Source organism: Marmota flaviventris, chromosome 1, assembly GCF_047511675.1.
Source record: "Marmota flaviventris isolate mMarFla1 chromosome 1, mMarFla1.hap1, whole genome shotgun sequence".
Lineage (NCBI taxonomy): Eukaryota > Metazoa > Chordata > Mammalia > Rodentia > Sciuridae > Marmota > Marmota flaviventris.
In genome coordinates this window covers 215,370,615-215,398,378 of record NC_092498.1, presented here as the reverse complement: position 1 = coordinate 215,398,378, position 27,764 = coordinate 215,370,615, and the positions used below count along the sequence as shown (strand labels likewise).

General features: G+C 53.0%; 4 protein-coding genes across 5 annotated transcripts; 1 reads left to right on the top strand and 3 right to left on the bottom strand.

Moving 5' to 3' along the window:
• Positions 1-404: 404 nt before the first annotated feature.
• On the bottom strand, positions 405-5,141 carry Cd320 (CD320 molecule). 2 transcript variants are annotated; one of them, XM_027954969.2, is made up of 5 exons: positions 4,956-5,141; positions 2,328-2,453; positions 1,424-1,657; positions 1,016-1,165; positions 405-856 (listed from the first exon to the last, which is right to left on the bottom strand). In XM_027954969.2, exons 1-5 carry the CDS (start codon positions 5,080-5,082, stop codon positions 714-716), a joined length of 780 nt encoding a protein of 259 aa, XP_027810770.1. In that variant the 5' UTR covers positions 5,083-5,141; the 3' UTR covers positions 405-713. The 2 variants fall into 2 exon arrangements, with proteins under 2 accessions (XP_027810770.1, XP_027810771.1); XM_027954970.2 differs by having other exon boundaries at positions 405-853.
• Positions 5,142-7,761: 2,620 nt separating this feature from the next.
• Positions 7,762-12,716, bottom strand: Ndufa7 (NADH:ubiquinone oxidoreductase subunit A7). Its single transcript, XM_027954916.2, has 4 exons — positions 12,617-12,716; positions 12,204-12,253; positions 9,411-9,560; positions 7,762-7,977 (listed from the first exon to the last, which is right to left on the bottom strand). The coding sequence occupies exons 1-4, from the start codon at positions 12,665-12,667 to the stop codon at positions 7,887-7,889; spliced, it is 342 nt and encodes a 113-aa protein (XP_027810717.1). The 5' UTR covers positions 12,668-12,716; the 3' UTR covers positions 7,762-7,886.
• A 53-nt stretch (positions 12,717-12,769) lies between these two features.
• Rps28 (ribosomal protein S28) lies at positions 12,770-13,690 on the top strand. The gene is made up of 4 exons (XM_027954918.2): positions 12,770-12,872; positions 12,967-13,014; positions 13,290-13,423; positions 13,612-13,690. The coding sequence occupies exons 1-3, from the start codon at positions 12,834-12,836 to the stop codon at positions 13,410-13,412; spliced, it is 210 nt and encodes a 69-aa protein (XP_027810719.1). The 5' UTR covers positions 12,770-12,833; the 3' UTR covers positions 13,413-13,423; positions 13,612-13,690.
• A 92-nt stretch (positions 13,691-13,782) lies between these two features.
• On the bottom strand, positions 13,783-26,822 carry Kank3 (KN motif and ankyrin repeat domains 3). Its single transcript, XM_027954951.2, has 11 exons — positions 26,743-26,822; positions 22,767-22,828; positions 20,742-22,040; positions 20,565-20,664; positions 20,150-20,359; positions 19,963-20,047; positions 19,266-19,482; positions 15,418-15,557; positions 15,123-15,323; positions 14,941-15,039; positions 13,783-14,291 (listed from the first exon to the last, which is right to left on the bottom strand). The coding sequence occupies exons 2-11, from the start codon at positions 22,798-22,800 to the stop codon at positions 14,211-14,213; spliced, it is 2,466 nt and encodes an 821-aa protein (XP_027810752.1). The 5' UTR covers positions 22,801-22,828; positions 26,743-26,822; the 3' UTR covers positions 13,783-14,210.
• Positions 26,823-27,764: the final 942 nt, after the last annotated feature.

Here is a 27,764-nt window from a genome sequence, read left to right as displayed (position 1 = left end):
AGTGCCACCTTTTCAGGGGCCGTCTTTCTTGATCTGTAGGCCTCACCAGGCCTGATAATAAAACCCATGTTTCACAGCAGGGTGGAGCTGGGACCAGGGCCACCCACAGCCTCTTCTCACAGGGGGAGGGGCCATGATGGACGAAGGGCTGCAACTCAAGACAGGAGGTGCTGCCTGAGCTCTGCTCTTCCTCCTGAGGCCTGCCATCAAAGCTGCCATCGATGCAAACCTCCCTGCCACTGCAGCCCCGCCACCCCTGCTCTCAGGAGGCGAGAGGGGGAGGGGCCGAGAGGGTGCCGGGAATGAGGTCCTGCATCCCCTCCTCTCTGGAACCTCACAGAAGACAGGTAAAACAAAGACCCCAGGCTGCCCAGACCAGGAAGACAGAGGCCCAGAGGCAGGGAGAGGACGTGGAAGAACTTTAATCGTCACCCTACCAAGGGTGGCAGGAGTGTCTAGGTGCAGGGCCATCCCGGCCCTGGGAGGGGCTACGGCCAGCCCCTCGTCTCTGGCTGTGGCGCGTTCTCCATCCAAACTCCTCCTGTGCACAGGGAGTGTCCCAGCCTCCTGGGCCACGTCTGCAAGGTTCTAGGTGGCCAGGAGCACCCGAGTCTCTGAGGGCTGGGGCCCCAGCAGCTGCCCGCATGTTCCCATGCAGACAATCCTCATCTGGCTGCACTCAGGCAGGGGTGACGAGGTGTGAGAGCGTGTCCTCAGAGCACTGAGGTCTTCCGTTCTGACAGCGGCAGAGACTCCTTCACTGCCACCAGAAGCCCCCGTGCAGGTAGATACCCCTGGGCTCGGAGCCATGTCACTATCAGGAGGATGGCAGCAGCCAGGCTGGCACTCAGCACTGCTGGGGACACAGAGATGGACAGAGGGGCAGCGGGAGGAAGGCACAGGCTCTCACAGCCACTGAGCTCCCAACATATGGGGCTGGGTGGTCTGCATCCCGTCCCCACCCAGACCCGATTCCCCCAGAAAGGCCCAGGGGCAGGGAGGCTGAGAATCTCACCAGCAGCAACAACGGCCCCGTGGACACCTGGGCTTCTGTACTGGTGCCCAGCAGAGTCGTCTGTGGCATTCCTGAGAGAAGTGACAATCTCCAGGGTCCCAGGGGTCATCATGGTTATGGCACTCCCTCCCTGGAAAGTCTTGTTGGTTTCTGCAATAAAAGCAGGCACTCAGTAGTTGCGGAGGGGATACCCAGGGCACGGGGCATGTGGAGGCTCCTCTTGAGGTTCCTCTTGATCCCAGACCAGGTGAGCTACTCCCAACAATGCCACGCCACCCAAGGAGGAGGCCCAGGAGAGTGCCGTGTCCACACTCTGCCAGTCACGAGCACCCTAGCAGATATCGGGTGCTCTTCACCAGCCCTAGCCCTCCCCACTCCCACAGGTGCCCCGAGGTCCTGGGGATGTACTGCAGCCAAGCTCATCGCTGGAGTCCATGCAGTCTGAGTGGCCATCACAGCGCCACGTGTGTGGGATGCAGGTGTCCTCCTGTGCGCAGTGCAGATGGTCTGCGGGGCAGGGCTGGCCACTGCAGTTCTGAAGGTGCTTGTCGGTGTCACCAGAGCAACCACTGATGTTATCGCAGGAGCAGGGGAGGCCAGGGGGTGGAGGGCACTGCCCATTCTGGGTACACGGCTCGATCCCTAGGACACAGTCAGGTCCCAAACACCCATGCAAGAAAGCCCGGCATTCTGCACAGAGCTTCCCAGTAAGTCCCGCCTTCTGAGAACAGCTGTAGGAAGACCCACCTTGCGCTAAGGCTCTGCCCTTGGCTCCTGTTAGCTCCACCTTCCGAGGTCCTGCCTCCCAGCAAGGTCCTCCCCACGAGACCCCACTCACTCCACTTCCCAAAAACCTAACTTGGATTGAACCTGGGGCCTCGAGCAAGCTAGGCAAGGACTTTTTCACTAAGCTTCGCCCCCAGCCCAGACCCCACCTCTTTTCTTTTCTTGGTATTGGGGGGTTGAACACAGGGGTACCACTGAGCTACATCCCCAGCCCTTTTTATTTTTTGAGACACGGTCTCACTAAATTCTGAGGCTGGCCCAAACTTGCAATCCCCCTACCTCAGCCTCCCCAGCTGCTGGGATTACAGGTGTGCGCCTCTCTAGTGGAGCCCAGCAAACCCACCTTTTCTTCAGTCCAAGACCCAGACTCCACTCTACTAGATTTTGCAAGCCCTGACCATCCCGCGACCCTGAGTTTTAACAAACTCCAACCCCTCCTCTCCTCCCTCCTCATCTGCCCAAGAGTACAACCTTCCATTCCCAGGCCCCACCCCTGAAAGCCCCACCCCAGGATATGGGCACTTACTGCACTCCTCCTCGTCACTACCATCTGAGCAGTCCCAGTCGCCATCGCAACGCCAGGTGAGGGGCACACAGAAGCCACTGCTGCGGCACTGGAAGTGGGTGGGCTGGCACGAGCCTGCACTGGGGCCTATGAGATATGCACAAGTGACGCCTGGGAGACCCCAGTCTGAATCCTCTCCACGAGGGCCAGGGGTCACAGGCTGCAACCACAGGGACAAGCAAGTCCCAGGGTGCAGGAACTACACAGGTGGCCACCCTTTGCAAAGCGCTCACTCACTGTGTGGGGGGTTTGAAGCCCTACTGGGCGGGCACTGCCATGATACATAGTCTATAGAGGACCCTAAGAGAAAGCCACAAAGCTAGTGGCAGAGTCAGAATTTGAACCCAGGTCCAAATGGCCAGTCTACCAGAGAGACCTCTAATCTCCGTGGTTCAACAGACTAGGGGAGAAGCCATCCCCCACATGTTCCAGGTAAAACTCATGGTCAAGGTCATCAGGGTCTATTCTATTCCACCTGCTTAGCAAAAAGGGAAACTAAGCCCCTAGGCAGAGAACCAGCTCTGTTAGCAAGCCCTGTGCCTCACCTCCTAAATCCTTCCCTGACCTGAACACATCATCTCCTCACTAAACCCCTGGCTCCAATCTCCACTAGTCACATCATTCTGTCACCCACACTCCCCTGGCTCCTAGACCCTCTCACTACCAAATCCAACTCCTCCACATTGTCCTCTTTATCAGCTCCTCTTCCAGGCATCTGCATGGCTGGGCTAGGGGGCCTGGTCTTTTGCTCCTCAGTCTTTGTTTACGCCTTTCCCTGGCCCAGAAGCTCCCCACCCCTTCAATCTACACCTGTGATTTCTTCCACAGCCTTCAGATGGCAGCTTACTTCCTGGGAGGGGTCTCATGTCCCCCTCAGAAACCCACCAAGTTCTGCTTCCCGTGTAAAACAACAGTCCTTATACCAATGACACCTACCCTCCCACAGATCACAGTCAGCAGAGGTCATGGCTGTGACCTCATGACCCAGGCCAGGGAAGTCCCTGACAATGCACAGGCAATGGGTCACAAGAGGGTCCGAGATGAGTACAATGAGACTTGAGCCTTCCTTGACTCTGAACAGGAGGCTAGAGCTGTTTGCTGACCTGGAGGAGAACAGGGGGGCCTGAGACCTGCTCTAGCAGGAGGAAGCCTGAGAAACAAAGACAGGAGGTGGCTCTTAAGGCTTCCTCTGGGGTGTAGCAAGGAGAGGTAAAAATACCCTGCCCTGGCTTGGCCTTGCTCCATCTGCTCCGTCTGCTTCTATTGTCCTTTCTACCTACACTCCCAGGGCCTGAGTCTCCAACCCCCACTCCCCAGGCCTCCAGGCCCAACTGGGCTCTGGCCACAGTCCCTGAGCTCTGTGGAGCTGGAAGAGCTAGGGACAACCAGGTATCAGCTTCTTTCCCTACCCATAGGAATCTGGCAGCCTCCAGGTGCCACTTCCTCCCCAGGCCTAGCTACCAACTGCTCTGAGGGCTCTGACCTCCCTTGGCTGGCCTACTGGACTGTATTTCTCTGTAAAGTAAGTAGCAGTGGGTAGCCCCACTGTACAGGACAGTGGATCAAAGAGGAGTTGGACAGGGCAGTGATTTACCCTCCCAGCCTCAGTTAGGAAAATAACAAAAGGGGTAGGCTAAAGACCAGGAGAGCGCTGCCTCCCACGTGTAACAATGGTCCTCCCATAAACTGGACACTCAGTGGAGGTCAGGGCCACACGTCTGAGAAGAGTTCCTACCCCAGCACTCTGAGAAAAGGAGCTATTTGTGTGTAGAGTTCTAGTGCTTGGTTAAAATGAGCCCAGCTTCACTAAAGAACCAGGAACATTTAGTTTGAAAAGCAGGGACTTTGGGGGTAAGTCTGCCATAAGAGGAGACCACATGGAAGAGTGGAGGGTATAAACCTGTGCTCTCAGCTGAAGTTAGGGATCCTATAAGCACAGGGAGGCCACTCCGACCCCCCAGCTGCCTCTGAAGATCTCAGAGATAGCTCCCCTGTCTCTGGACACCAATCACGTGGGCCAGGGGCGAACATGCCCAACCACTTGTGAGGCTGGGGTCGCAAGTGAACCGTGCTTAATCGCCTGGAGAGGGAAAACTTTCATCCCAGAAGGCAGAAAACCAAGGAGGTGAGAATGGGAAAGTGAGGCTGGTTGTCCAAGAAACAGCCAGAAGGCCTCGGGACGAAGATTTTTTTGGAAAGCACAGCTGCTGTGGAAGCACCAGGAGACTGATCCTGCGTGGTTAGAGGTCGGAAAACCTGTGCCTGCTACGAGTCTTCCCGACCATGCTGGACTGAAGGGCGGCTTAGAGGTGACAATGGGGGCATAATACAGCAGAACAGGTCATGGGGGGAAGGGAAGTGGTGCACAGGGCAGTTAGAGGCAGGCGGAGGCGCCCAGGTGGAAGGCCCCCCATTCAGGCTCTCAAAGCACCACTGCCCGCTCCCGGCACACTACTAAGTCCAAACCCATGTGCTGGGGGAGTGTCCACGACCGACAGGCGGCGCAGCCAATGGAAAAGCGCTGCGGAGTGCGCGGGGGCGGGGCGCAGCCCCAGGGGGGGCGGGGGCGAGCGCTGAGGGGACTCTCACCTGGAGCCCGGGCCGAGGTCCCGGTTCGGGCTGGGTTCGGGGCGGCCTCCAGGCCCAGCCCGAGGCTGAGCAGTAGCCGCAGCGCCAGGCCCAGGGCCGCTATCCGCCGTGCTCCGCCCCGCGTCATCCAGCCGCTACTCGTGCCGCCCCAGCCGCTGTACCCGCCACACGCCGTCTGCCCGGGTTCTTATCCCTGCGCACGCGCACGCGCACGCGCGAGCTGGGCGGGGCCTGCGCCCCTCGCTCCCGCGGCGCGGACGGCTCTGTGTACCGTAAATGTCAGAATACGAGGAACCCCTAAATTGAAGCTCTTCCCCACTTTTCCATTGGCAAAGTCCATGGAATGATATAAAGCCTACTTGAAGTTAGGTAAATGGTTTGGTTTGGTTTTTTTAAAACGGATACAACATTACCTTTATCTTATTTATTCATTCTCTTTTTTTTGTAACATTGTGCACACTTGAGTATTTTATTTTAGAGCATTTCCAGATAATGTCTTTTTCAGGGTAAGACTCTTATTTATTCATTCTTATGTGGTGCTGAGGATTGAACCCAGTGCCTCGCACATGCTAGACAAAACGCTCTACCACTGAGGCCCAGCCCCAGCCCAGGTAAAAGTTTTTTTGTTTGTTTGTTGTGTGTGTGTGTGTGAGAGAGAGAGAGAGAGAGAGAGAGAGAGAGAGAGAGAGAGAGACCAGGGATTGAACCTAGGTGCCCTTTACCACTGAGCCACAACCTCAGACCTTTTATAAAAGTATTTTATTTATTTAGAGACAGGGTCTCACTGAATTGCTTAGGGCCTCGCTAAATTGCTGAGGCTAGCTTTGAAATCTCGATCCTCCTGCCTCAGCCTCCCGTAACAGGCGTGCGCCACTGCGCTGGCTCCGAAGCTTTGTAAATGTTATTGGCTTCTACTTAAACTCCTTTGCGTTCCTCATGCACACTGCAACTAATGTTATTGCCTGATGATCTTATTTAATACGGTAGCAACTCCCCTCAGGCACTCCCCATCCCCTCCTTCCTACTGCCTCTTTGGTGCCACCGACAGATTTTTATATTTTATTTACTTATTTTGGTTTATTGTCCTATTCCCCACTAGAACGCCACCTCCACCAGGGCAGGAATGCTATGTGTACTGCTGTTATCTCAATGCCCCACACATGGTATCTTAATAGATATTTGGCGACTAAATGGTTCCTCTGTGGCTGTCACCTGGATGCGATCAACTCATCCTCATTGGCTTATTTAGTTCTCACACACCCCAGGGAGCTGTGCCTTATTCTGGCATCCTCCTCTTCATCAAAGATAGTTATGCAGCCTTTGGGTTTTCTCTTCCCACTAGCACACGTCTTTCTGTCCAATCTGACTACAATATTTTCGTCTTGAAAAATGTCATTTGCAGTTCTGCCTTCAGAAGATGCAGTGACTCCAACTCCCAGCAGGGTCCCAAACAAATCACTGTCGCTCAATACTGACACGCGGGCAAGTGTTTGCCACTCCCAGCCCTAAGTCTCCTGTGAGGCTGCAGTCACCCATATTTCCACAGAAAGGTCTTTGTTTGTTTTGCCCAGGAATTGAACCCAGGGGCGCTTTACCAATGAGCTACATACCCAGCCCTTTTTATTTTTTATTTTGAGATTGCAGGGATGGGCCACCACACCAGCTAGAAAAGGTTTTATTTGCAGGTTAATGGCATGCTTCCCAATTTGAAAATGTTAGAGGTTGTATATCTTCTTTTGGAATGTTTTTTTTCTTTTTCTTTTGTTTTTCTTTTTTAGTTTTTATGTCTTCCTGATTACCATGGGAAAAGGAAATAATAGGCGATGTTGTTCAGATACAATCACAGACGGGAAAGGTCAGTAGGGTAAATAGGTCTGCCCAGGGAGAAAGGGAAGGGAGTGCCCTTGCCTTTGAGGATCAGGGTCTTGGTGAGGGAGGTTTCGGGGATCCAGTCATATAAGCAGAGAAGGAGCCCTGGGACTGTGGTCTTTCTCCCCTGGCTCTAAGCTTCCAGAAGCCAACAGTGTGACACTCTTGGCACATAGCCAGATGTTCTGCACCTACTGGAGGTTACAGGGTCATTCGGTGGGGCAGCCCTGACACTCCCCCAGCTCCAGGCCACTGTTCACGCCCTGCAGCCTTCTCTCTTCTGCTCACTGCTCCACAGGGACCAGCAACCTTCCTTCCCAACCTTCCTTCTGGCTCAGGAAGGCTTTTCTGAACCCACTCAAGGTGAGACTTCTGTGAGCTGCCCTTGCTGCCCTCTGTTTCCCCCACTGAGCTGCAGGTGGCCAAGACCAACTGGGGGCCTCAGTGGGGAGGTGCCTAAACTTCCTTCCCCATGAGCAATGATGGGGGTAGTTCTCAAATGAGCATCTGTTTGGTCTTCTAAGTACAACTCCCGCCCATGGGCCTTGGTAGTCATTACTCCCCAAATACCCAGAGGGCCTGGAACCCAGTCACCAAGAAGGAGCCACCCCACTCCCTATTTCCAAGACCCTGGGAGCAGAGCCAGGCCTCCTGCACCACATCATCAGCTCTGCATTCAGGAAGCCCAGGAAACATTCCTTTCCCACCTCTGAAGCACTGACATGAGTTAAACTTGGCACCAACTTTACCCCAAATCCAAGTAAGCTGGGGTCACTTAAAAAGCAAAAATTCCAGGCTTGGTGATACATGCCTATTGTCCCAGGTACTTGGAAAGCTGAGGTAGGAACATTACGTGAGACCAGGAGTTCAAGGTCAGCCTGGGGAACAGAGAAAGGCCCTGACCCTTATTTAAAAAAGAAGAAAGTAAAAATAGAAGTGATATGGAATTCCTTGTATTTTTCATACATTAGGTCACAGTATCCCCAGAGGGAATCCAGGGAGGAAAAGCACTCAGATGGCCCTGGAGACATGGCCAAGTAGCCTATGAGCATGCGGGCAGTGTCACAGGTAAGGCTCATCTGTGGACAGCTCCCACCTCTTCATGGGAGGAGCAGGCGTCACTGCTTTCTTCTCAGTGGCTGCCACGGCTGAGCTGGAAGAGGAACACAGACTTCAGTTAGGGCTAGGTCTCCAGAGAACAGTACAGAAGGATCTAAGAGGAGAACACACCCACACCTGGTACAGACACACCTGCTGGGACTTTCTGGTTCTGGAGACAAAGGGCAGGTGTTTCAGACGACCCAAACCCCTACAATGGGGGTATACTTCCTTGCTTCCCCAGCCCCTTGCAAACGCCAGTGAACCTGCACTGGTTCCTGGGCAGGAAATAGCTGGGTTCTTCCCTTCCCACTTAAAGCCATCTGGTATGGACAAGACACCCAACCATTCCTGCTGCCCCCAAACAGGATGCTGGCAAAAGGACCTAGCAATCAGGTGACAGTGTCCACTGGTCTTCCTCAAGGTTCTGCACATGGGCACAATGCTAGTAAAAGAAGGTCCTGTGCTTAGGGATCTCTTAGTCTGGTGTGGCTAAAAGTTAATATGCAGTTGAACAAGGGCTGGGGATGTGGCTCAAGCGGTAGCGCGCTTGCCTGGCGTGCATTCGGCCCGGGTTCGATCCTTAGCACCACATACAAAACAGAGATGTTGTGTCCGCCGAAAACTAAATAAATATTAAAATTCTCTCTCTCTCTCTCTCTCTCTCTCTCTCTCTCTCTCTCTCTCTCTCTCTCTGTCTCTCTCAAAAAAAAAAAAAATATGCAGTTGAACAAAATGCTGTTTAGCCAGGTGCAGTGATGTACACCTGTCATCCCAGTTACTCAGGAGGCTAAGGTGGAAGGATGACAAGTTCAAGGCCAGTGCAGGCAACTTAGTGAGACCTGTCTCAAAGTAAAAAATAAAAAGAGCTGGAGGAGGAGCTTAGTGGTAAAGCAACTGCCAAGCATTGGCAAGGTCCTCAGTTCAATCCCATTACTGGAAAGAAAGAGAGAGAGACAGACAGACAAACAGACAGACAGACTAACTGGAGCCAGTCCAGTGGCTCACCACCTATAATGCCAACGACTTGGGAAGCATAGTTCAGTGGTAGATCACTTGCCTAGCATGCATGAGGCCCTGAGTTCAATCCCTGGCACCACCACCAAAAACAAAAAAAAATTATAAAAGCAGTAAAATGTCCAGGCTTTTCCTAGGACCCTTGAAGGGACATCAGACTTCATCTGAAAACACGCACCCCCAACTGAGGTACTAAATCCTATCATGGGTTGGGGCTGGATTAAATGAGCTCTGGAATGAAAAACCGTCAGTAGCACAATTCTTCATTCAATTAACATACACAAGGCACTGGGTTCAATGCTGAGAATTGAACCCGGTGCCTTGTGTATGTTAGCCAAGTGCTTTACCACTAAGCTACACCCCCAGCCAGATAAACAGAATCTAGAAAAGCACCTTTCAGCAGGGAAGAAAGGTCCAGAGGAAGGAGAGAGCACTGTAGGGCTCTGGGCAAGTGATGCTCAAGGTCCTCACCTCTCTGCTGTCTTGCCTGACACCAGTGCCTTCTGTGAGGACATGATGATTGAGGGGGGCACAGCTTCCCGGCGGCCATCACGAGTACAGTAGTAATTGTTGGAGAGCTTATGGCTGGGGCCCACAGGGAGCTTGGGAGGAGGCTGAGTCCTAAGGAGAAAGAACATTGGCACTGAATGAAGCAAACCAACAGTCTCTCCCATTGCCTCACTGTGGTCCAATCAAGTCAGTCACAAGACTCAGGGTCTGCGGCCATGGGAATGGGCTGCAAGCCCAACATGTCCCTTGGCACAGTTATGCATACATGCATGGGTAGGGGCCCAGAGCCCAGAAGCGGGTAGTAGACATTGCTTTGGATGTGAGGGTAATACAAGGTCAGGTCAAAGTCTGCCTTACTTCAGGCTCCCCCATGGTAGGTAAATATGGTAGGTATGGAGGACGCTTGGTGAGACTCCCAGAAGGGGAGCCCATATCTATGTATAGCCAAGTCTGGCAGCTGGCCTCACCTCTACCTGCAGGAGCTCAGGAAACAGAAGAGGCAGAGAGCCAGGTTATGGCTACCACCTATCCATCAACTGTAAACACTTGGACAGCAGCACTGGATTTTTGTCTGCTTTGAGTAGCTTTTTCCCAAAAGGTCAATCTATGGAATCCCTGGGTTTCCTGTCATCTCAGGAACTCCTTGAAGAATCCTGCTGGGATCAAAGCTTATTCCTCAAAGAGCACCTTGCCCTTGGAGCCTGTCCAGACCTCTACATTTCCTGCCACTGTGTGGTATGACGCCAAGACTCTTGCACTAAATCCTGGACTAAATTTACCAAGAAGTCTGAGGCCTTAAAAGGAAATGCTGAGTTCTAAACAAAAGAGGAGCTTCCCAGAGGAAAGTGGGAAAGAGGGAGGGGACAGAGAAGACAGGGAGAAAAATCACAAGATCTGGTTTTGCCAGGGGCAGTGGTGCATGCCTGTATCCCAGTGACTCGGGAGGCTGAGGCAGGAGGATTACAAGTTTGAAGTCAGCCTCAGCAACTTATGGAGGCTCTAAGAAACTTAACGAGGCCCTGTCTCAAAAAATAAAAAGGGGGGCTGGGGTTGTGGCTCAGTGGTAGAGCGTCTGCCTTGCAAGTGTGAGGCACTGGGTTTGATCTTCAACACCACATACAAATAAACAAAATAAAGGTATTGTGTTAATTTACAACTAAAAAATTAAAAAAATAAAATAAAATGGGCTGGGGATGTGGCTCAGTGGTTAAGTGCCCCTGGGTTAAATACCCACTACCAAAAAAAAAAAAAAAAAGAAAATCTGGTTTTTATTTAGCTACGTTGTTGAATAATATTTTTGTTTGGTAACTGTTGTGCTACAACTTAAATATTTGTTTCTTAGAACAAGTGATAGTATTTGTATTTTTAAAATAAGAAATGCAGATATAAGGTAAACATTTTAAAACATGACATGCAATATATTATGTGACAGAATTTTCCTACTGAAGGCAAAGATGCCCCTCTAAACTATAAACTTTAGGTTTCTGCATCCTTGCACAGAAACGTAACAGTTGCCCAATGAAAGGGCCCAAATTAATCACTACAGGGCACCACTATCCTAAAGAAGTTGAAAAATTCACAATATCATTTTCTCTACTGGCCCACTAACTACCCTGATAGAAAAGCAATTCAAGCTGGGCATAGTGGCCCAGGCCTGTTAATTCCTGAGGCAGGAGGATCAAAGTTCAAGGCCAACGGGGTGGGGATGTGACTTAGTGATAGAGCACCCATGGGTTCAATCTCCAGTACCACCAAAAAAAAAAAAAAAACAACAATTCAATATTTTAGGATATTTGGAACTAATCACAACATGCAGCATTCACATCAATTTCATTATTTTAATGCTATTAATGCTATTTTACTTTCATTCATGATAACCTTGAATGACTTGGGAGGCATTGTTCAGTGGTAGACACTTGCCTAGTATGCATGCTGCCCTGAGTTCAATCCCAAAGTCCTTTCCCTGGATGTATTCCCACCATACTAACTTCCTTCCTACTTGAGACTCTGCCCAACCTCACAACCTCGGTACTTGCTGGTCCCTCTGCCAACAGCAATATGCTTTTTCAATGGTTATTCTTTGGTTTCTTCCCATCATTTGGGTGACTCAATGGTAAACCCTGAAAAAAGACCTCTTCCAACTATCTGACTTCGGATAGCCACCCTCCAGCTTATTCGCATTTATTGTTTTATCTTGAAAACATTTTAGAACCATGGTACTTGCTATGTTTATTTCCCTATTGGTTCTCCCTAGGAGGTGAACACCACCAAAGAGATGTGGATAAGAACTTCTCTTGTTCATAGAGTATCCCCAAAGCTGAGAACATGGCAAGGGCTTGTATATATATCAACTACATGAAAGAGTTTGTAATAGGGACGCTTTGGGGTTCAACCCCCTGCTGTCACATTCTAGTGTCCAACTGACTGTAGACAAATGATTTAGCCTCTCCAGGTCTATTGTTTTTTACTCTGTAGCTTGGGGATTAAACAGTAACGAAGGGGCCACATCGAAAACTGAAAACCTACTCAAAATTCCAAACCAGAATACACGCCCAGCCTCCCTATTACAAAAAAGCCGGCTTCACGGAGAGTTCAGCAAACTCAAAGGCATAGTTTTATTTCTGCTCCATAGCCTCGCAGGCGGTGGAGGCAGGATCCCTGCCCAGCGCTCCAGGGATCTAACAGCACACGGATTTTGTTTTTGGTGGAGGAAAGACCGGATTGGAGGCTGGGCAGCGAGCGGGGCCGGCTCACCGCTTGGCGATCTCCTGGTAGCGCAGCTGCAGCTTCGCCTGCAGGTCTTGCTGTGGGAGGAGAAGGGAGGTCAGCCTGCGGGGCATCGCAGGGGAGAAGAGGGAAGGGGATGAACAGCCAGGACAGGTCTATGGGCCATGCTGATGAAGAGGAATGCTAGGGCCACGGGATCCAAAGGCAAGGTGGGGAGCGAGGGAAATCCCAGACTTGAGTCAGTCCCGGGCCCAGATAGTGGCGGTGGGACAGTAAATTCCGGGCTAACAGGGTCAGGAACTGGGGAATCTAGGAGACATCCTCCACTGAGCGAAGGCCCGGCTTAGGAGGGAAGTAAGTAGCGGGTCTGGGGTGCACAGAGCCCACATCCTCGTCCCCGTCCCCATCCCCTCCAGCGCGGCCCTGCCCATCCCGCGCACCCCAGATGCCCAGTTTCGCAGCTTCTGAATAATGCGGGTAGCGGACGCCATCTTCCGTCCGCGCTGAAGGGCGTCCGTGACGTCTCTACCGCGAGGGATGCTGGGAAGCGCGCGGCGTCATATCGCGAGAGCAGGAGTGGGCGTGGCTAGAGCGTTGTATAAAAGCTATCCCGGAGACACGTGATTCCTCTCCACCGACAGCCGCGGCGCCGCCATCATGGACACGAGCCGTGTGCAGCCCATCAAGCTGGCCAGGGTGAGGCGGGCGCCCGCCTTGGGACTCAGGGGAATTGAGGGAGTGGGTAGAAGAACCGGGAAGTCCAGGTCTGATTGTAGCTTCTTTCCGCCAGGTCACCAAGGTGCTGGGTAGGACTGGCTCGCAGGGACAGTGCACGCAGGTGAGCGGGTGGGGGCGCCCGGACGACTTGCGAGGATCTGAGCCCTGATGAAAACCCTTTCCCTGCCTCAGACCCTACCTAAGGGGATCTGGGAGTCGACATTCCCTTTATCCCGGGGCTCCGAGCCCTGGCCACCTCATTCCCTCGGGTTCCGATGGTCCCCACAAGTATTTTCAGGTCCGTTCCCGATACGTCCTTTGAACCCATGTCAGCTTTCCACTCCGTGGTAACTCTCACTCGTCCACTCTTACTCCTGTCCTCCGGTGGGCCTGTAGGTGCGCGTGGAATTTATGGACGACACAAGTCGCTCCATCATCCGCAACGTGAAAGGCCCCGTCCGTGAGGGCGACGTGCTAACTTTATTGGAATCGGAGCGAGAGGCTCGGAGGCTGCGCTGAACTTGCTGCTGGTAGGTACAGAGGCAGACTTCACCCCTGCCTGTGTTATGGGTTGAATTCTGTCCCTGTTAGATCCACGGCTTAGGTGGAAGGGTCTTAGGAGGTGGAAAGGATCTGTATAGATACTAGCAAGAGTGAAGAGAATTTTGCTAGTTGCTGAGGGCTCTGCCGGCATTCTCATATTCTACTCTATTTACAGGGTTCTGGATCTGTACTGCTTGGCCCACAGGATGATCTGCATTTGTTAAATAAAGAGTTTGTATTGTATATAAACTCCAGTTTTTGTCTGGGCTGTTAACTAGATTTTCTTTTGGCCCTCTGCAATCTGGAATTTAAGGGGGTGTGGTTTTTCCCAAGAACCATGCTGGGCTGGGGTTGTGGCTCAGTGGTAGAGCACACACCTTGCACTTGTAAGGCACTGGGTTGGATCCTCAGCACCCCATAAAAATAAAGGTATTGTGTCCATCTACTATTAAAAAGAAAAAGAGGAACCATGCATATGTGTCCCAGCCCCCCACGCACACACTCCTGGGGGCAAAACACAAGTTTAGTAGAAGTGTTTTATTTGGAAAAAGTTGGGGGGAGTGTGGGTGGACCAGGAGGTATAACTCCCCAGATGCCACCTCACCTTGGTAGGTTCAGCATAAGGCCTTCCTAATGCTGCACCATCCCAGCTGAAGCAGCTTTTCTGTCACACTAGGGCGGGAATCTGTACTGAGGACCCTGGCCCTGTTCTGATCCAGAGGCAAGGTGGGGGAAGTCCCTCTTCCCCACCATCCAGGTCATGTGCTGGGCAGCTCACTGAGGCTGGGATTCCCCTTCATTGTCATTGCCTTCTCCTCCAGGTGTAGCTATCTGAGAGTCTGGAGGCAGCTGGCTCTAGAGACAGAGGAAGGAAAGGGGTCCTGCTGCAGAGTCTTGCAGAAGTTGGGGGTTTTAGCCCCAGTCTTGAGGACCTAGCAGACCCCTTTGTGGTCATTCCTAAGGAGAAACTTCAGCCTTTATTGTGGGCTCTGCCTGCCTGGTTTTAATCCTGGCTCTGCCTCTGACTTGGAAGAGATACTTGACCTCCATTCCCACATCTCTAGTGGGATGAGTGTAGGGTGGGTGGCTGGGTTGAATGAGTTGAGTAAAGCCCTAAGAACAGCCAGGCACTTGACATCTAGTATAAGCCTCTACCCCTAGACCCCTCCCCCTCTCACTGCTGTGGAGCTTTCCCCCAGTCTTGAGTCCTGGATTTATGAAAGTCTGCACCCCATTCCTCTACCTGCCTCTCCTTTTACTTCAATATGAGTATCCTTGGGGCAGGTAGCAGAAGCCCACCAACACCTTTTTCTCTTTAGGACTTTAGTCTCATGACCCTATGTCTACCTCACAGGTTCAGTGTTTTGCAGGTTAAATATCAAACCATAGCCACATAGGGAAACCCAGACACAGATACCCCACCCCATGCTCTCCGGGAAGGGAAGTCTGGGGCTTGCTTAGTATTCTCCTCAAACCTGATCTGCAGCTGGGAGGCTGTGCTCACCTGGAAACCAGGCTGGTTGGAGCTCAGGTGGGTGTGCAGCAGAGCAGCCACCTCATCCTGCTCGGCCTCCAGGGCGATGGCCAGGGCACTGGTGCCCTCCTGAGGAAAGTTTAGACATCAGGTCCCTAAGCTACCATGGGCACACATACACCCTACCATTCAGCACCATGATAGTGGCTCACATTGTCAAGGATGGCAGGGTCACAGCCTGGCTGGGCCAGCAGCAACCGAACAGTGTCTAGTCGTCCATACTCGCTGGCACACATCAGTGCTGTGGCCCCATCTGCATCCTGTGCATTCACATCAGCCCCACACTCCAGCAGGGCTGCCACCATGTCTTGGCGGCTATGACTGATGGCCAGCATGAGGGCTGTCTGTCCTGTCTAGGCAACAAGGAAGAAGTGGGGAAGGAAGGTGAGAAGCTGCACTTAATGTAAAAGCAATCCTAACTTCAGCTGAGTGGGGATGTCCACACACCTGGCTGGCTTTGGCATTTACATCACCCATTCTGAAGAGTCTCTGGACCACTGCCATGTCCTCCGGTCCCACAGAGGTGAGTGCAGCCAACATGAGTGCAGAATAGCCAGCTCGGTTCTGGCGGTTGACCTCACAGACCCCTGTTGGGGGAGAGGGGTGATCAGGCAACAGGCCCATATCAGCAACTCAGCCTTGTCCACACCTCCCTCCAGGGCCTAAGTCCTTTTTCTGCCTAGTGGCAGTCACCCTTTTGCCCTTTGCCTCCCCCCAATAACTATATGGCTCTTCCCCCAGGGTTTCTCATTTCACCTCAGTAAATCCTTCCCTGACTCCCTATTTCAAACTGGTCATGTTTTGTTGGCTGTTGTATTTCTCAGTGCTCTGAACAAAACCTGACACCGTAGATGCTCAGTAAACATTTGTTGACAGACTGAATGGATGTCTGTTCTCATGACTAAAATCCACTAAATCATTATCATTGCTGCCCTGAAGAATGGCCAGCCACCATCCTGGTCTCAGTACACTCCATTTTCCACGCAGCAGCCAGAAGCAGTGTCTAGAAAGCTTTTGGCCCAGTCACCTGCCTATTAAAATGCCTCTGGTTTCCCCCCAGCCCCTGGAATGCAGGCCCTGGCCCACCATGACTTATGAGACTATTAAATAGCTTCTGATCTTTCCTGGGGGTGTTTTGTTTTCTGGTGCTGGGGATGCAACCCAAGGCCTAGTGCATGCTAAGCAAGTGCTCTACCACACTATAAGCCCACCTCTGATCTTAGAAATCTTCAGCACCCCCCACACTAGCCTGTGTTATGGGTTGAATTATGTCCCATAAAAAGATATGTTGAAGTTCTACCCCACCCCCAGTACTAATGAATGTTAACTTATTTGGAAATGGCCTGTGCAGATGTAATCAAGCTGAGGTAGTTATGGTATGCCCTAATCCACTATGACTGACGTCCCTTATCAAGGAGGAGAAACAGACAATGCCACATTAATGATGGGGCAGAAATTGAAGGTAATCTACTACAAGCCAAGGAACACTGAGTACCAGAAGCTAGGAGAAAGGCTTGGAACAGATTCTCCCTCCAATTCCCAAGCAGGAACCAGCCCTGCTAACACACCTTGGTTTCAGATTCCTGAGCAAAAAGCAAATAAGTTGTTCTATTAAGCTCACATCATGGGGCTGGGGATGTGGCTCAAGTGGTAGCGTGCTCTCCTAGCATGCGTGAGGCACTGGGTTTGATTCTCAGCACCATGTAAAAATTAAAAAAATAAAGATATTGTGTCCACTTAAAACTAAAAATAAATACTTAAGAAAAAAAAAAGCTCACATGGTGGTACTTGATGGCAGTCCCAGAAAACAAACAAAGCCTGACTGATGCTGCTCAGAACTAAACACATCAGCTTGGTTTCCTAGGTCAGTTCTGTTGCCATCTAGGCCCTCTTCATTGGGACCACATGTACTGGAGTGGTTTTTGTTTTGGGGGGTTTGTTTGTCATTGGGGATTGGACCCAGAGGCACTTGACCACTGAGCTACATCCCCAGCTTTTTATTTTGAGACAGGGTCTCACAGAGGCTGGCTTCAAACTTGGGACCCTCCTGCCTCAGCCTCCTAAGTGGCTGAGATGACAGATGTATGCCACTACATCCAGCTGGAGTGGCTGTTTTTGTGCCTGTCTCCCCAACATTCTAGAAGCTCCATGAAGATAGAGATGGTTTGAGGAGATGTACAGCTGGGAGGACCATATCTTGGGGGGTCTGAAGTAAGGAGCTGGATCAGGGATGTTTAAGGACACTCCAGTGAAGGAGGGACTTTGAAGCTATGGACTGGGGAGTAAAAGGGTTAAGTCAAGGTGAAACCAAAACAGGAAACCTGAGGGTGTAGTTCAGTGGCAGAACACTTGCCTAGCATGCACAAAGCCCTGGGTTTGGACCTCAGCACCACAAAATATTAAAAATTGGGTGTTGTAGTTCAATGGTGTGCCATGTGGATGTTGTTTTTTCCACAGGTTTCTATGACAACAGTGGAGAATGTCAGGTGGAAAGAGAGACACAAAAATATGCAGAGTGGGGTCTCCCTCTGCAGGCTAGCCACAGGACCAACCCATCTTAACCTCCTTCCTTTCCCTTCCCAGCTGCCCCTGAGACTTCTCCTGAAGGATCACCTTTTTTGTTTTTTCCTTTGAGACACTTTTTGTCCCACTAAGTTGCTGAGGCTGGCTTTGAACTTGGGAATCTCCTGCCTCAGTATCCCAAGCTGCTGAGACTATAGGTGTGCACCACCATGCCTAGCCCGTTTTTTGTGGGTTTTGTGTATGTGTATGGTGCTGGGGATTGAACCTCACGATTCCAGGCAAGTGCAGTAGCACCGAGTTACACCCAAGGATCAGCCCATTTCTTGATTTCATCTCCTGGTTGTTTTGTCACGGCCATTATCCCTATCTGGAATTATTTAATAGTTGTCTATCTCCACTCCCCACCATCACACACAGAGCCATTCATTGATGTTCTGTTTCAACAAACACTGGAGGATTTACAGTGTGCCACACTGGAGTTAGCCCAGCATGCAGAGTGAGATGAGGGGTACCGGGGGGAGGAGTTCATGACAGGCCAAAGCTGGAACAGTGAGGAAGCAAGGAAACAAGGGGCAAGGTAACAAAATGGAGTAGGAGCATTTGGGATTTTTTTTTTTTGGGGGGGGGGGGAAGGTACAAAGGATTAAACCCAGGGGCACTTGACCTCTGAGCCACATCCCAGCCCTTTTGAGATAGGGTCTCACTAAATTGCTGAGGGCCAAAGTTGCTGAGGCTGGCCTTGAACTTTTAATACTCCTCCCTCAACCTCCAGTGTTACTGGGTGTGCACCACTGCACCTGGAATTTTTTTTTTATATATAATGTTTCTTTTTGGGGGTCTTGTCTTTTTTTTTTTTTTTTTTTTTTTTTTTTTTTTTTTTTTTTTTGCAAATATTTGTTACTTGTTCCCATTAAGAACCAAGGGTTATTGAGGTTTGGAAGCAGAGCTAGTGAGCTGAGAAGTTGAGATGTGAGCCTGAGGAGGGGTCATGGGAAGTGAGACTGGAGGGGACACAGTTACTGATATCAAGGTCAAGGGAGGGGAACAGGCCACAGCACTGGGAAGCCAGAAGGTTTGAAGAATCAGGAGGATAATGAAACTGGAAGTGTGGACAGTGGTTGGTGTGGTCCACCATCACATCTGTGCTTGGTCTCCGGGGAGAATCTCGCACCCATTAGGCTCCCAGTGAATGTCTGTGCACCCGGCAGTATCCAGGGCTGTGGATCCCTACAGAAGATGCAGCCAGGGATGAGCGAGCAGGAGGCAGATGAGTGGGAATAGCACCCCTGCCTGGGAGGGTAGTCAGAGCCCTGAGGAGTGAGTACCTGCCCCGGAGGCTGGGCATTGGGAATCAAGAACTCAGGGAATGCCAGGGCTGGAGATTGAGGGACAGAAGGCATGGTGGCCACATACTGACCTACTACATGCTCAGCACCTTTTACATGTCATTACAGCTGCCCAGGAGGAGTGGCATTGCCATCCCCATTTCACAGATGAGCATGCTTAAGGCTGGTGAGATTAAGTCCTAAAATGAGGTCTGTCAAATCCAAAAGCTGGGAGGAGGGTCAGGGCAGAGCTGAGGGTTATGGTGGAATCAAAATGACCTTGGCAATCAATCCATCCATGATTGAGGAAGAGCCAGTGGTGCCCTCTGCCGGCCATCCCTTTCCTACAGTTTTCCTCCAGGGTCCTCTAGCCTGGCTGGGCTCTGGCCCTGCCCTCTGTGGGCCCCCCATTCCCTAGTCTCCCACCCACCCTTCCTTGACTCTGACCCGTATCCAGCAGCAGGCTCGAGATGGCCAGGTTCCCATGGGACACACTGTAGTGCAGCGCGGTGTTCCCATTACCATCCGCCAGGTTTACCACATGTGCCAGTAGGTCGCTTCCCAGGTGCCCTACCCCTTGTAACACCCCAGCTACGGTCTCAGCCTGAGAGCGCCGCTGACTGGACACTCGAAACCACTCCTGGGCCACAAGGCGCGCTGCATTCTGCCGTGACAGGGACAAAGATGTCAATGACTTCCCAGGACAGGTTGGCAGAGGGAAGGTGTGGGGGCAGGGCTGGCAGGGACAGAAGATCACTGCTGGTGAGTAGAAGGGAAATGGGAACCCATATGGAGGGTTGGGAGCACACCCCTTTCAGAGAAGTGCGGTCAGTGGGGTTCCCAGGCTCAAGGGGACACGGGTCCTGCTCTTCTGGGGAAGGATCTATGGGAAGAATCTGTGGAAGAACTTGGAGTGGGGGAAGGCGCTGAGCACTTGCCCTTGAGGACTCGGGGAGTGGGGCTGCGGAGGGAGCTCCTTTGGAAAACAAAAAGGGTTAAGGTTTGAGAGAGAGGTCCCCGGCGAGAGGGGACCGATCTTGGGACTCCTATTTTAGGAAACTCGACTCTCTTACCTAAGAGGGCGTCAGGGGAAGTCACTGGTGGGGCCGCACGGTCCCCGTGGGAAGGGTTTCCCTTTACTCACGCCATCACGGGCAATTCCGCGAGGTCGGCCCAGCTGCCGGTGCAGCGCAGCGCACGCCTCTCTTAAACGGGGGCTCAGCTCGCACCTGCGGAGCAGGCGAGGCGAGGCGCGGTTCAGCCGCTATGCGAGGCAGCAGTGACCTGAAGGAGTGCAACCGCCTCCACTCCAGACCTCTGGCACCTCTCACCTCCCCTGTGTTCCTGGCTGAGGTACTGCCTCTGTCTCAGGCTCTGGGTCCAGGAAGTCCCCGCCGCTGGGAGGACCAGGGGTGCCAGAGTCGGATCCTCCGCTGCTGTCCTCCCCGGAACCCGAAGAGCTATTCCTCGGAGGCTCGGTGGCTCCCTCTTCGCTGTCGCTGTCGCTGTCGCTGGCATCCTCGCTGGAGGAGCTCTCGTACCTAGGGGCGGGGTGGGAGGCGTCGCTGAGCCTCTCCTGTGTGGGCTCATTCTGGAGTGCTGAGAGGTGGGAGTAGCTGTCACCGTTTTATAGGTGAAGAAATTGAGGGTTGCTAAAACCACGCTGCGAGCAGAGGGACAGATAGGGATTCACACCCCTTCCAGGTCCCCGCAGCCACTGCCACGTGAAAGGGGGAAAGCGCTCACTCTCCGTTGAGGACGCCAACGAATTGGAGGCTCTTGGGTCCGGGGCTGGGTTGAGCGCCAGGTGTACCGTCTCTCTTCTTCATGATGGATTTAAGGATACCTGGCAGAGATCAGACAGGACGTTAAGTTTGGGTTCAGAGTGGCCAGGTCAGGGCTCAGCGAGGGGTTGGGACTCACCCGCGGGGGCCACGGCCTGGTCTCCAACGGTGGGTCCGGGCGGGTTCTCCCGAGTCAGGGAGGTGGCCTCCGCGGGGGGCTCCGTCTGTATAGCCTTCTCAGCACAATCCCACAGAGTTTGGGTGGCAGCCTCGCGTGGCTGAGACGTGGCCGCCGCCGCGATAGCAGCAGCCTCGCGGGCATTCTCCAGCTCCTGCAGCCGGCCGCGCAAAAGCTCGCTCACCCCGCGCTGGTGCTCCAGGCTGGCGCGTAGCAGCTCCAGCTCGCGCTCAGCGACCTCAGGGAGCCCCAGCAGCTCATCGGTCACCCACGCGTCCGCCTCAACGGTCTTGGGAGCCGCCTCTACGCCGACCTCCCGGGTCTCCGGAACTGCCTGGGCACCCGCCTCTTCCATCTCAGGCACGGCCTCGGTGCCCGCTTCCCGGGTCTGGGGTGCTCCATCGGGAGTCCCGGAGGGCCCGTCAGAGAGCTGGAGCGCGCCCTCGCTGTGCCTCGCAGCCAAACCGTCGGGGCTGTCAGCCCGGGGGCTGGCTTTAGGGCGGACGCCGCGCTCGGAGGTGGCCAGGCGCTCGGTGAGCCGCCGCAGCTGGGCGAGCTTGTCCGGGCGCGCCTCGACCTCCCTATCAGGTTCGGATTGCGCGCGCCCCGCCAGAAGACGCGCTTTCTCGGCGCGCAGCGCGCGCACCTGCTCCTGCAGCTCCGGCAGCGCTCGCGCCTGATCCTCAAGCTCGCGCAGGCGCCGCAGCGCCGCGGCCATCTGCTCGCGCACCAGCTGCAGTTGCGCTGGGCCGGGTGAGGAGGGGGCGGGTTTGTGGGCAGGGCTGGGGGCGGGGCTGCTACGGCCTGACCCGCGCGGGCTAAGGGGGATCGCGCGGGAGGGGCTGAGAGCGCGCTCGGACGCCTGTGCCAACTCCAGCCGCCGGCTCGTCTCCAGCAGCGTGTGCTCGACGCGCGGGTTGCGCACGAGTGAGCGCGGCGAAAGCGGCGGCAACTGGAGCCCCAGGGGCGCCCGGGGGGAGAGTGCGCCCGAAGCTCCACCGTCATCACTGGCCAGGGACTCGCTGGATGTCCAGGCACCTGGACTTCGCGCGCCCGCGAGGCCGGACCGGGGCGCGCGAGGACGGCGCGTGAGCTGGGGTCCCAGGGTTCGGCGGCTGGTGGGGCCGCGCTCCAGCTCCTCCACGTACTTGAGGAAGTCCAGGTCCAAGTGGAAGCCATAGGGTGTCTCCACAGAGTAGGGCGAGCTCGGGCTGCGGGCACCCCCAGTGGGCCCAGGGAACAGACAAGGGGCTCCCAGGTCTGCGGGAATGACAGGAGTGTGGTGGTCAGGCCAAGGAAACCCCGGAGAGAAGAGACAGAAGCCCCACCAGGCTTCTGCACACCTGCCATTGCGCATACCCACACCCCAGGCTGGCACGTCCATCTGCACCCAAATAGTCACGCACTCATGAGTCTATTGAGCGACTACTGGGTACCAAGCACTTTTCTAGACTGAGCCCTCTGGTAGGGAAGAGATAAATAAACACAATCATTCCAGACGGTGAGAAGGGCAATAGTAATAATAGCGTCTAAACGAATCATTGGAGGGAAGGAAATTGGCCCTGGTATTAGAGAAGGTTTCCTGTGGAGGGAACCTAAAAGTTGAACACTGCATGATGAGATCTAAGCAGCTTCAGGCAGAAGGTCAAGAAGAAAACAGTCCATAAAGACCCTGGGCTAGGGGTGGGCAGGGCCAGCTAGGGTAACAGTGGGGTGTTCCCAGCAGGGAAGGAAGAAGGTGCAGTGGAGGGAGAGAAAGGGGTAAAGGCCAGACTGCAGAGTCCTCCAGGGCCACCTTGGAGAGTTGGGATTTTAGTCAACTTGTGATGGGGTGCCATGGGTGGGTTTTAAGCAGGGTCATGGGGTTGTTCAGTGGGCCTTTGGAAAGGGCCCTGTTTTAAAGGAAGGAACTGTAAGGCCGGGTCCACACACAGGAGCACCAAGTGTGGATCTCTGCATATCATATATTCCATTTTGCACACTCACCAGGCAGGTTCTGATTCAGGGCAAACTTGGCCATGTTTCCTGGAGTAGCTGCCAGACACACCCTGAAAAAGGCCCCCAGAGAGGTGAGGGTGAGGTCCCAGCCCTGTCCCTGTAGCTTGAGCCTCTGAGGCATAAACCTACCCAAGGGCTTTTCTTCACCACCCATCTACTCATCTCAAGCACAGACTCTCTCCCTCCTCCTCCCTCAAAAGACCTTGAACAGTGGATTAAATGACTGTAGGGATCCCCACATCCCAGGCCTGGGCAAGGAGGAGACAGGAAAGGCATAAAATGATGAAGAAAACAAGAGTCTCTGGGAGTGGGGGAGGCATTCCAGACCTACTGGGTTTTCTGTCAATCCCTGGGGAAAATTAGAAAGCTATGCTCAAGAGCACGTGGGCTGCAATCCTTTAGAAAAGAAAAGGGAAAGTTGGAAGATCAAGGGCTTGTTAAAATTTCATCTGGTGAGATTGTGCAGATTGAAAAAAAAGATTTCTTGGGGCTGGGGATATAGCTCAGTGGTAGAGCTTTTGTGCAAGGCCCTGGGTTTGATCCCTAGCACCAAAACAAACAACAAACAAAAAAGCTCAAAACAGGGGGAAAAGGGGTATTTCTTGACATTTTTTTTTTATTCAGAGAAATGTAAACAAGATATAAGTGTGCATCTGGATTTTTACACAGAGAGACCCTTCTAGGAATGATGGAGAATTGTGGGCCAGTTGCAACCAGTGAATACCTCTCTCTCTGAGGAATGTCTCCAGTGGAGCACCACAGGGCTCTTTCCTTGGCTTGAAAGAGTCTATAATAGAACCAAAAGTACTTCGATGATCAAAGCTGTGACTATATGTGGGGAATGGGAGGAGGGTGACACTTTAGGTGACACAATGGAGTGAAGGAGGTTGAGTCATATCTAATAATGTGACATTTAATGAAGACAAGTATTGAGTCCACAATTTTGGTTCAAAAAACACAGGATGGCTAGGTGTGATGGCATGTGCGTATAATTCCAGCTACTTGGAATGGCAAATTGGAAACGAGTCCATCTCCAACTTCATGAGACCCTGTCTCAAAAATTTAAAAGAGGGTTAGGGATATAGCTAGCTTGGTTGATAAAGTTCTTGCTTTGAATGCACAAGGCCCAGAGTTCTAATCCCCAGCAACACATTAAAAAAAAAAAAAAAGAAAAGAAAAACTGCCCCTGTGGTGGGCTCAATAACACATTGAAGGCAATGAATGAAGAAAAAAATCAAAAAGCTGAAGATATAGCTCAGTGATAAAGCACCCCTGGGTTCAATCCGCAGTACCCTACACAAAGCACTGAATGGGGCCAGGCATAGTGGTGCACTCCTGTAATCCCAGCTACTCTGGAGGCTGAGGCAGGAGGATGGCAAGATCTAGGCCAACCTGGGCAACTTAGTCAGACCTTGTCTCAAAATAAAATATAAAAAAATAAAAGGGCTGATGATATAGCTCAGTGATAGAGCACTCGTGGCTAAATCCCTAGTTGAGGGGAAAAGAGAAGGGGAGGACTGGGGTTGTGGCTCAGAGGTGGAGCACTTGCCTAGCATGTGTGAGGTACTGGGTTCGATCCTCAGCACCACATAAAAATAAAGATATTGTGTCCACTTATAACTAAAAAATAAATATTAAAATATGTTTAAAAAGAAAAGAGAAGGAGAAGAAAGGAGGAGGGGGAGAAGGAGGATGGAGAAGGAGTTGTCATGGAAGAAAAAAGGGTGGGGTGTAGCTCAGTAGTAAGGTGCTTGCCTAGCATGCATGGGGCCCTGGGTTGGTCCCTAGCACCCATACACATAGATGGGGTTTTGGAGAGTCCACATAGAAAACCCTCAGGAATAGGAAGCAGCTTGTATCAGGTGCCTACTGTATGCCCTTCCTGATTAAATGTAACCCCTGATTAAATATAACTGCAAGATAGATGTTATCATTTACGTTTTACAGATGGGCAAACTGAGGCATAGAGCAATTAAGCCATTGACTGTGAGAAAACTCATATTGGGCTCTCCCACCTTCTAGAGACCCCTTGCCAGCAGAACCCAGCACAACTTCTCACTACCCCTTGTCTACCCAGCTCTCCACTGGTACCAGTCAGACTCAATCCATCCTCTCCCTGGCCCACTGGGCATCTGCTCGAACCACCTGGCAACCCTCCTAGTTGCCCCTTCCAGCCTTTTGCACTTTGATGGCTAACTATGTGCCTAACACCACCAGCCACTTGGCACCATCTGCCTGCCAGCCTCATCACCCTGATCTACTGCAGGGGGACCCCCTTCCACTCCCCATCTGTGTCCAGCCTTAGTCCCTGACATCTCCCTCCAAGACCAGGAAGGGCTCCTTCCAGTCCCCAGGCAGCTGTTTCCTGTCCCCTCACACCGGCACAAGGGGTGGGCCAGCAGGGCAGCAGGTCATCACTGAGGACAGCCAGTACCTCTCACAACTTGTTTTCAGGAAATTGCTAGGGAAGAAACAGGTTTTGGAAAAAGCCTATATTAGGGTCTGGACCTGCCTCTCACACAGCTGGTACATGACTGAATGGGTCAGTCCCCTCCTCCAGTGACCTGGTCACACCCAATCTGAGGCTCTGGGATGGAAAACACAGCTGTGGTCATCCCTGAGACCTAAACCAGCTGGAGCAGCTGGATCAAGAAGCTGAATTGAATAATGGGTGGATGGCCCCAGGACGGTAAATAACAACAACACTTTTGCATCTATTATGGGCCAAATTCTTATTCTAAGGAATTTATGACTATTAACTTTTTTTTTTCCTGGTACTGGGAGTGGATCCAAGGGCCAGGCACATAGCTAGGCAAGTGCTCTACCACTAAGTTACATACCCGGCCGTTTATTTATTTATTTATTTGAGACAGAGTCTTGCTAATTTGCTCAGGCTAGCCTCGGACTTGGGACCCTCCTGCCTCAGCTTCCCCAGATACTGAGATTACAGGATTGCGCTTCTGCTCCTCATATTACCGCTATAACTGCCTGCCTTCTAGAAGGAACTCCTTCCCGTCCCCAGAGCTGAGGCCCTTCCAGCCTGCACCGGTCAGTTCCTGCCTGTCCCTAACTGAGGTCTAGGGGATGGTGGAGGGACAGACCCACAACCAGGCTGCCCTAGAGCCCGCAGACTGACTGGAGTGGAGCTGGTAGCCGCCCTCTCCTCCACTGCCTGCCCTGGCTGTCACAGCTAAATCCGGATCCTCCGCCTGAGACCCCTTATTAGGCCGTCAGAGCTGACGCCACACGCCCCCATTCCCGCCCCTGAGACTATTTCCAGATGCGGAGCTGCGATCAGGAAACCTGAGCGAGAGCGGACGCGGCAGGCAATGCGGGTCCGGGTCCAGCCCTCCCGGACTGAGGCCCCGGTGGTGGCACCCTCTCAGATCCCCGACGTGGGGGTGGGGGCTGATGACGCGGGAGAGGAGAGCGCTCGGGTCAGAAGCCCCCACCACTACCACCCGCAGGTCAGGTCGGCCTTGCAGAGACAAGGGCAGTTTCCTACAGGAAACGCCGCCGGGCGGTCCCATCCGCTGCCCATTGTCCGCGGGTCCCCGGCCGTCGGTCCCTCCCCCCCAACACCGTTTCCGCCTCCCCCCATCCCACCCCGCCGCCACCCGCACCCAGGACCGAGCAGCTCGGAGGCTGGTCTAGGTCCCCAAGCCGACCAGGAGCGACTCGGGAAGAGCCCGTAGTGGCCTGGGGCACGAGGAGGCGAGCAAGCCCCGCAGTTGGCTCTTGAGGAACGACGGGGGGATGTCCTGAACCCAGAGCCCCGCTACCCGCCTGGCTCGCTACCACCGGGGCCCCCCTGGTCCGAGGAGTCCCCGTCGGAGGACAGAGTGCCCACCCGTCGCAGCACGCCGAGCCCGCGACGGACTGGAAGCGCAGCGCCCTCCCTTCCCGAAGCGTCCCCTGATCCCCTCCAGGACCCCAAGGGTGTCCCCGCAAGCTGGCGCTTTACCTGAAGCGGCAGCCCTGGCCTCGCCCGCACCCGAGCCCACCCCCTCGAAGCTCGGGGACGGGTTATCAAGGCCTTGACCCTAACTGACGGTCACACCAGCCAACCAGCTCCCGCGGCTTCCTAGCTGTCCAATGGTGAGGCGGGGTGGGCTCTGTGGGCAGGGCTGGGGCTGCGGGGCGCGGCTGGGGGTGGGTCCTGCAGTGACTGCTGGAGGGCTGCGGGAGGAGGCAGTTGTGCCCTAAGGGCTGCTAAATTCCGCCCAGCCCAGGACCCAGAAGCCTGGATTTGATCCACGGGACACTAGGGGGAGCCACAGGAAGACTCTCAGCAGAAAATAAACCGGTGCGATTTGTGTGGCTGGTACTCAATTCCCAAGGTCTCTGTGAGATACCCCATCCTTCCCACTGAAGGGCCTTTGCATGTGCTGTCCCACCTTTGAAACATCTTCCTTGCACATGCTCTTGTAACCACCTTCCCTGTTTTTTTTTTTTTTAAGGACTCAACCTAGGGCCGGGGACGTGGCTCAAGCGGTAGCGCGCTCGCCTGGCATGCGTGTGGCCCGGGTTCCATCCTCAGCACCACATACAAACAAAGATGTTGTGTCCGCCGAAAACTAAGAAATAAATATTAAAAAATTCTCTCTCTCTCTCAAAAAATAATTAATTAATTAAGGTTCACCTGGAGGCGGGTGTTTATGTTCCCAAGATGCTTCTGTGTGACCCAGTTCCCCTCTGTGTTAAGGTACTGCAGTGAGACCCCAATAGTATGTCAACATATATTTTCATATCTAGTTCTCCTCTTTTTTCAAAGAATTCCTGGGCTATTTTCATTATTGGATAAACCAGAAAATTCTGTCATATTTCCCCATGGAAATTATTGCAAAATAGAGCACTTGCTTAGCCCTGGGTCCAATCAATCCTCAACACCAAAAAAATAATAATATTTTTTTTAAATAATTATTTTTTAGTTCTAGGTGGACACAATATCTTTATTTTGTTTTTATGTGGTGCTGAGAATCAAAC

What these genes read in the sequence shown, in the direction of transcription:
- Kank3 (XM_027954951.2), bottom strand. Translation starts at nt 22,800, where the DNA reads ATGGCCAAGTTTGCCCTGAATCAGAACCTGCCTG. An exon ending in GTTGGCGTCCTCAACGGAGA is followed by an intron (nt 20,360 to 20,564) that starts GTGAGCGCTTTC and finishes CCCCGCCCCTAG; the next exon opens with GTACGAGAGCTCCTCCAGCG. An exon ending in GCGGAATTGCCCGTGATGGC is followed by an intron (nt 19,483 to 19,962) that starts GTGAGTAAAGGG and finishes CTGTCACGGCAG; the next exon opens with AATGCAGCGCGCCTTGTGGC.
- Ndufa7 (XM_027954916.2), bottom strand. Translation starts at nt 12,667, where the DNA reads ATGGCGTCCGCTACCCGCATTATTCAGAAGCTGCGAAACTGGGCATCT. An exon ending in TGCGAAACTGGGCATCTGGG is followed by an intron (nt 12,254 to 12,616) that starts GTGCGCGGGATG and finishes CTCCTCCCACAG; the next exon opens with CAAGACCTGCAGGCGAAGCT. An exon ending in TCAGGCAAGACAGCAGAGAG is followed by an intron (nt 7,978 to 9,410) that starts GTGAGGACCTTG and finishes TTCCTCTTCCAG; the next exon opens with CTCAGCCGTGGCAGCCACTG.
- Rps28 (XM_027954918.2), top strand. Translation starts at nt 12,834, where the DNA reads ATGGACACGAGCCGTGTGCAGCCCATCAAGCTGGCCAGG. An exon ending in AGCCCATCAAGCTGGCCAGG is followed by an intron (nt 12,873 to 12,966) that starts GTGAGGCGGGCG and finishes TCTTTCCGCCAG; the next exon opens with GTCACCAAGGTGCTGGGTAG. An exon ending in CGCAGGGACAGTGCACGCAG is followed by an intron (nt 13,015 to 13,289) that starts GTGAGCGGGTGG and finishes GTGGGCCTGTAG; the next exon opens with GTGCGCGTGGAATTTATGGA.
- Cd320 (XM_027954969.2), bottom strand. Translation starts at nt 5,082, where the DNA reads ATGACGCGGGGCGGAGCACGGCGGATAGCGGCCCTGGGCCTGGCGCTG. An exon ending in TAGTGACGAGGAGGAGTGCA is followed by an intron (nt 1,658 to 2,327) that starts GTAAGTGCCCAT and finishes ACTGTGTCCTAG; the next exon opens with GGATCGAGCCGTGTACCCAG. An exon ending in CAGCGATGAGCTTGGCTGCA is followed by an intron (nt 1,166 to 1,423) that starts GTACATCCCCAG and finishes CTTTTATTGCAG; the next exon opens with AAACCAACAAGACTTTCCAG.